At 30.0% G+C, this 8,277-nt stretch overlaps 1 protein-coding gene across 1 annotated transcript; it reads right to left on the minus strand.

Moving 5' to 3' along the window:
• Positions 1-2,886: 2,886 nt before the first annotated feature.
• Positions 2,887-7,376, minus strand: LOC115958925 (cytochrome b561 and DOMON domain-containing protein At3g07570). The gene is made up of 4 exons (XM_031077195.1): positions 7,170-7,376; positions 6,653-7,070; positions 5,731-6,014; positions 2,887-3,288 (listed from the first exon to the last, which is right to left on the minus strand). The coding sequence occupies exons 1-4, from the start codon at positions 7,353-7,355 to the stop codon at positions 3,058-3,060; spliced, it is 1,119 nt and encodes a 372-aa protein (XP_030933055.1). The 5' UTR covers positions 7,356-7,376; the 3' UTR covers positions 2,887-3,057.
• Positions 7,377-8,277: the final 901 nt, after the last annotated feature.

An 8,277-nucleotide genomic window follows, 5' to 3' on the forward strand; every position in this document is an offset into this window, starting at 1 on the left:
GTTTGCGATTGCAATAGATTGCAAAAATAATTGGTATCAATTTATTGCAATGATTTTTTTTATTTTAAGTTATTACAACAATTTTTTCTATTATATTAAAGCTTCAATTGCAATCGAAAATTATAAGTTATTGCAATTTATTATTGTTGATGCAATAATTTAAAAGTTACTACTGCAACCATTTTAATTAACACTTGATGTAATAGATTTTTTTTTTTTTTTTTTTGGGTATAGTGTGAATAGGACACTACTACTTAACTAGGTGTCTTCTCCTTGGTCTTTAGGGCCTTCTATCCATTCCCAAAAAGGGTTAGACCATGAGACTTGGTCATGTAAACTCGTGCTCATCTTCCCTAAGATAGAGTGCTTAGAGTAGTAGTGTCCATTTATGGTAAAGAAGTTTTTTGGCTTTGCTTGAATGACAATAAGCATAAGGGATGGATATGCAGACCACAGTTTGGTTAAAGAAAGTTGGTAAAACTAAAAAGAATGCAAAACCATAAATTTGATACCAAAACTTAATAAATAAATAAACCCTATTAAAAGCTAAACCGTAAACAATCCTTAAAAAAATAGTAACCATAAAAGAACCCTAGATACCAAAAATAATATCCCTAAAAGAACCATAAATCTAAACCCTAAATCCTAGTGTCACAAAAAATAGAAACCCTAAAATGTTGTACACCCTAAAAACTATAAATAAAAAATAAACACTCTCTCTGTCCCAATTTGTTGGTACCTAAATCCTACCCTAAAACCCAATAAACAGTAAACCCTTTTTAAAAGGTAACCTTTAAAGAACAGTAAATTTGTGGGAAACCTTTTGTTCAGGAGTTTGTTGGGTTTGGACCTTGAAGATTTTTTTTTTTTTTTTTTTTTGTGGGAACCCTCCAAGAACCCACTAGCCTAGAGCAAACGACCACTAAATTTTTGTTGAATTATCGAAAACCTTAATTCAAAAAGTCTCTTACAAGTTCTACTAACATCCAATTATGTTCTTCAATTTTTTCTAGAGGACAACAAGAACTTTGAGAAAGATGAGAATAATATAAATTTAATACATCTTTATATTTGATTGCTGAATCTAAAAGAAGATAAGTAGTATTCCACCTATGAGGCACATCAATATTTATATATATATTTTTTTTTCTCAATTCCATACAACATTTTATATACAATTCATATCTTGCTTGAGAACTATTAATATTACGAACAATATCTTTTATTTTTTCAACAGATGAAATAAATTTAATAAACCATCTTGAATAATTATATTTAAAATATGTGCACAACAACATATTCAAAATAATGTACCACGTAAAGGTAAGCTTAATTTTTCTTTTAAAAACATCTTTGTCATATCATTATTTGTTGCATTGTCAAGTGTTATTGAAAATATTTTATCAATAATTCCCCAATATTGATGTTCCTCACTAATAAGATTTGCAATGTCATATCCCGCGTGTGGGGATTCCAAAATTTTAAATGATATTATTCTTTTATTTAAATTCCAATTAGAATCAATATAATGAATAGTTAAAGAGAGAAAACCTAATTTATTTCTTGATGTCTAGAGATCAGACGTTAAAAAAAATCTACATTATGTGCATGCAAGTTAACATCAAACTTAACGTTAGAGTGCATAGTATAACAAGGATCATAATCTAGGGTGCAAAACGTACTCAAAAAATTTAGGGTGAAAAGTATAATAAGTGGTATAGTTTAGAGTGATAAAGTATAATTTCTCTATTTTTTTTAAGAGTACTAAAAATTTGAACAATATTAGATGGTATCTCAAATTTATCCACCAATATTTGGAAAATATAAAAAATAGATTAAAGCAATAAATATTGTTACCACAAAATATATTTGCTAGTGTTTCAAGAATTATCATATTGGTGAGGGTGTGTGGTGTGGCACACGTTGTGCTGATAAGGATATACATGGTGCTGTGTATGATTAATTTCGTTTAAAGGAAAACATAAAACATATCAAACTTACTGCGATTAATTAATTGAGATTGATGTTAAAAGTACTAGTTCCTAATAATTAAGTTCAATATTTAATAACCCCATTGATATTCACATTTTCTTTTTCTTGTGTGTACGTGTGTTTGTTTCTAAATATTTAAAAAAAAAAATCAATATTTAATTACTCATGAAAAAAGTTCAATATCTAATTAGTTTAGGATTTCCAAACTATTCTTTTCAACATTTAGTATATTATGTTTTGTTGTAATGGAGAGGCGGTATACCATCTTTTGGTTCATTCATTGCACGGTTGCTCATGAAAGGGCAGTTATCAGATATTTGGAACATGGTTCCTTTGTGTTTATAATGTGGATTATTTAGAGGGTGAATAATATTGCACTTTTGAGAATGTGAAGTTTATGGATAATCCATTACTAGCAACTTTCTCTAGTTCTTTATTCAAGTGACTGAGAATCTAGTAAACCTGATGGGCAACTGACCCCACTTGCAAAAACAAATTGCCAAGTACTTTAGGGAGATCCAAATTGAATCTGAACATAATGCAATTGAATTTTTTTAATATTTTATGTGATCAATTGAGTTAATTGGACACCTACAGCTACTTGATCAAGGCCCATGACGCCATAAGACCAAATGTTAGGTGTGCATGGTAGGGATTGAAAGTTTAACCCTTTTAATTCCATTAAAAAAAAAAAGTAAAGACCGACCAGCTCATTGGGTGCTATCAAGTTCCACATGTGATAACGAGGTTACAAATACTTGTGAGAATACTATAGTATATACCCATTATTTCTTTTCTTTCTCTTTTTTTAAGAATACTGTAGCATATATATACCCATTACACAAAATAATATCACTCATATTTGTAGATGCACCTTGTCCAATACATGTGATTAATTGAGACAATAACTGTCAGATTAAAATAGTAAATACAGTAGCAAGTTTGAATAGGAGGAGTTAATATACACACAAATCAATTTGGGAGGGGAAACATCGCAACTGGCATGAAAGTTGGGATACTAAAGTGTAATTTAATTTCCCTTATGCTATATAGCAATGGATTTTTTTATCTCCTAATCCAAAATCTAATCTCAAGAACAAAAGTAATAATGAACAAGACAGCAAGAAGGACTCCATAACCAGCAGTCCAACCATGTCCCGTTCCAGTTAAATTAATTCCATAGAAGATGTTTACAATTGCGAGGATAATTAAAATTCTCCCAACATTTTGATGGTACCAATTCCAATACTTTCTGAATTTGGAATCCTTGTTCGGCCGAGCTAAAAGGGCCATTACCTGTAAAATGAAACCAATACTAAATAATATGAATACGTGTCTCGCAAGGGAATTATATATTGTATTTATATAGATAAAAGATAGCAAGTTGCTAGATGGTTTTTAAATATGAATTCTTTAATTATAATTATTAATTCATTTTATGAAAGTCAACTTAAGACATTTTGAAACAGAATTGGACTTATTAAGTAATTAATAAATTATATGTATATAATTGCACAAAATTATCATTTGGGGAGGGGGGGGGGGGATCACAGGTTCAGGGGATTAGGACTTCTAACTTAAAAAGTAAAAAAGTAATAAGTTCTTTAAATTAATTACTTAGCTAAAAAGTTTTCTTTAATTAAATTAACTAGCATATAACCCATGCAAATGCATGAATGCATTAAACACAATTTTTATTATAAAAAATACAAATAATTAGTCAAATTATTTTAAAATAAATAGCATGTAACACATGCATACATATAGATACATTTAAAATTAAACACAATTTTTAATACTACTTACGAGAACTACAAAAAAAAGGTTCTATGGCCGCGTTTTTAAAACGTGGCTATATGTCAAAAAAACGTGGCTATAGCCTATAGCCGCGTTTTTTTAGGCCACGCTTTCTAGTGTGACCTAAAACCTGTGACTATAGGACTCATGGTCCTATGGCCACACTTTTTAACCGCGGCCCAAGACCAGGTCCTATAGCCACGTTTAAAACGCGGTCTAAGGTTGTGGTCTTGGGCCGCATTTTAAACGCGGCCTAAGGTTGTAGTCTTGGGCTGCGTTTTAAACGCGGCCCAAGGTTTAACCTTAGGCCACGTTTAAAACGCGGCTATATACCCTTAAATTTAAAAAAAAAAAAAAAAAAAAAAAAAAAAAAAAAAAAAAAAAAAAAAAAAAAAAAAACTTTGATTACCAAAAATTAATTTTCGGTAATCAAAAGTTTTTTTTTTAAATTAAAATTAAATTTTTTAAAATTAATACTTTCAAACTTTAAAATTTCAATTTTAAATAAATAAAGAAATTCAAAACAAAAATACAAACCCAGCAAATTCAAATTCAAACAAAAACCCAGAAAATTTCAAAATTAATCAACCACAACATGTTCTAAAATACAAGAACACAAACAAAACATCTCCTTCAACGAAATCAACCCAAACTGAACACAAACTATTCAAGGAAAACAAAAGCACAAGCTCAAAAATACAAAAATCCCCATAACAAAAACACAACCAAAAAGAGTCCATATGCTCAAACAAAAAATTAATCAAAACACAATCAAACAAAAGAAATTAATTTTCGGCCATGGGTCAAAGAAAAATAAAGCAAAGAGAGATAATTTTTTGAGGCACTTTAGCTTCTAATCATGATAAAATTTTTCTAATTTTTAATAAGATAGAAGGTGTGGTGATCTTTGTTGTGTGGTGATTTTTATTGAGTATATATAATTAGTTTTTTATTTAAAACTTTTTAGTTCATTAATATTATATTCATAGTATTTTTCACTTATTAACTCACTTGGCACAAAGATTAAAAAATTTAAGTGAATAATTATGATGTAGTCGCCACATAAATTTAAACACAAGGCACAAAATTAGATTCTAATTTCAAATTCTAATTGAATTTTCTCTAAACTTTATCTATTAATATAAATATATATAGATTACTAATTTACTATACCGCATACAATACCTCTTTCGCCTTTTCAATTTACTGTGCACACTGCATAATACTAGTATGTTTGGTATTAGTTATTGCTTTTAGCTCTTTTGCTCAAGTACAACATTTTGAAACATCATTTTTTTTTCTCAATTTTTTAAAATATACACTTTAATTTACTTTCAGCAAAAGCTAAATAAGTGCTTAAAAATGTGAAATTACCAATATTCATATCCATATTCAAGACAATAACCTATAGATTTGTCAAGTAGTAATAAATTATTTGTATAATGTGAGAATATGTGTGCAATATCTTATGCTTTGTTGTAATAAGGCTACCTCCTTCTCTGTCATGGGTAACTAATATTAAGTCAATAATAAATAAATAAATAATGTTTCACCAAAAGAGTTTTATAAATTATAACTCAACCGTCACCTCTTATTTATTTTTATTCAAAATCTCATATTAATTGTATTATTGGATTAAATTACTTTTGTTTGTGCAAAAACTCATATTATAGATAGAATTTCTAGATACAATATTTTTATTCGTAGAATCATATCTTATAAAAAGGAGATCATTAGTTCAAATCTTTCCTCTCTTTTTTCTCTCTTTGAAAGCAAAACTCACTTTAAAAATAAAAATTAAAAAAATTAAAAAAAAAGGAAAAAAATATGATAATTGTGGAGTGCATTAGATATGTCCATTGATTGAAGAGGAATATCTAAAGCCCTAAGGGTGTAGCATAAAACTTTAAATTTTGGAAGTATTACAAAAAAGAGACAAACCTGGAGGCAGCCAAGAAGAAGAATGAAGATCCCAATACTCTTGTGGGTACCAACATTAGCATTGACATGATTATTTAAGATAAATCCACATATTACACCTATAACTCCAAGTATAAATCCGACTGATTGAAGGGAAATGTGAAGATAAAACCAAATTGGGTCCTTGTGCTTGAAGTAACGAGCAACTATTGTTCCAATTATCATTAGAATACCCCATCCTAGCATAGCCAATATTCCGTGGCCCCTTCGCAGTCCTGTATAAGGGCTCTCCGATGCACTTTGACCTGTTGCATGAATCAGAAATTACATGCATGTTAGTACTTTTTTGCTTTTGTTTTTGTTTTTTTGTTTTTGTTTATTTTGTTTTTCCTGAATATTTAGTACTTAATTGCACAAGTTCTGTTCAATTTCCAAATATTATACAGAAATCACCCGTAAGTGTCTTTGAAGGTGTTACTCAGAAATAGTCATAACATAACATTAAACATGCAAGTCCATCTATCATTTAGATTACGCCTACCCATCTTTAATTTATTATTTTATTTGTTTTGTAGTGATGGTATATAGTTGTTGACTTTCATTTGCTTTTCGGTATTCGCCGGGTCCATTACACCAAACTCACAAAATTATTGTTCAAAAAAAAAAAAAAAAAAACTCACAAGTCACAACTCACAATCACAAAAGTGGTTTTTTTTTTTTTTTTTTTTTTTTCTTCTGCTGAATAATCACAAAAGTAGTTTTGCTTTAATATATTGTATTTATGGAATTTTCTCTAGCAAATACTATTCAAACTTTAAATGGTTGATTAATTACTTTGGTTCCTATGTAAACAATCCATCTCGAGCATTAAAATCAAAAATGAAGAAATTGACTTGAAAAGAAGAAAACATTTCAGGGTTATATACTATGCGATTATCGTTACCTGCTGCATAGTTTATGGAAGTGGAGACCATTGTTCGGTGCTCAGATAATTGGTAGTCGGGTGCTGAGGGAAAAACACCAGTTGGTCCAACTGCGTATAATAGCTGAGACTCTGGCTGATTGGTTTGCAATTGGAAAGCCATGTATAAAATTGAGTTTTGGGATATGATTGTGGCTGAGTTGCTGACAAGTTGTAAGCTTCCTTGATCAGGCTTCACAAGGTTTGGTGAGTTTCCACTCAAATAATACTGCTTAGCCATTCCAACATTACCATTTGATGATGATGAGACCCAACCCACCATTGCACTCGACCCCACCATCGCACCATTGGTTGAGAACCCAATGGCTATGTAAGAATTTGTATCTGCTGGGGCTGAAACAACGAAGCTCCATATGCTTGCATTGTTGGTTTGCAAATACTGTACCATTTAGCCATGCGTACATTATTGTTGTTAATACTAGAAATTACTATCCAAAGAAAAAAAATGGTGATATTGATGCATGAAAGGTGCACTTACTCTTAGTATGAAACCTTGAGAATCCCAAACGGCTAGACAATGTAGGGAAGTTGTATCAAAAGGCACAGAATTACTGAGGCTTAGGTTAGAGCTGCAGGAATCTGCTTGTGCATTCACAAGGGATGATGATAATCCATAGATATCTATGGTGATGATGAAGATCATGAATAGCAAAGATGACTTCATTCTCTCCCTCTCTCTCTCTCTCTCTCTGTGTATAAATACTTGTTTGTGCATATTTATATACAATTAAATAATGGCAAAGTACGTAGTGGGTGATCACATCTATATAACCTAACTGGAGAAGTTGACAATACTCATTTTCTTAACTTATAATGATGAATCACTGATCGGGACAGACGCAAATTTATGAATAGGAAAATGAGCAGGTAAGTGCCTAACTAATCATGTTAATAAAATAGAATAAAAAATCAATTGTTTATGCAGTTTACATCAGGGAGGTGGATCTAAAAATAATGGTGACATTTCTTCAATGAAATTATTTTGACACGAGGGATCAAGTTTAACTCAAGTTAGATCATTAAAAGCTTTATAATTCAATTGATTGATACTTTTTTGTATTTTTGTCGTAGACATTCATAATTGGAATCATCTTTCTTTCGCTATATATATATATATATATATATTCTCAAGCAAGATTGATGATTTATTCCTGATTAGGCATTCAGGATTCAAGGATTTGGCATTTTTCTAAACAAAAAGAACTTTAACCAAAGCATGATAAAGATTTTATGCACAGTTAAACGTGATAGGGCATGATTAGATTATTAACCGAAACTAAATGGTAGATTAACTCTGAGCAAAAAAAAATTGATAAAAGCAATTAGAGTAGGAAACTAAAGTTCTGGAATCAAACTTGAATTGGCTTTTAGCGGTTTCTTGGTCACATGCAAATCCCTAGTCTTCAAAATTTTAAACAAACTAATTGTTGATCCGTGCTTTGTACGGTTCTACTCTTTATTTTTTAAATCTTATAATAAGTATTATTTTGCATTAGATATTTCGTTTAATAAACCTATCTTACATTCTTAACTTGTCCAAGGACGCAATCCTTAAACATTCAACCTAAAAATATAATATTAAGAAA

This window comes from Quercus lobata, chromosome 9 (assembly GCF_001633185.2).
Source record: "Quercus lobata isolate SW786 chromosome 9, ValleyOak3.0 Primary Assembly, whole genome shotgun sequence".
Classification (NCBI taxonomy): domain Eukaryota; kingdom Viridiplantae; phylum Streptophyta; class Magnoliopsida; order Fagales; family Fagaceae; genus Quercus; species Quercus lobata.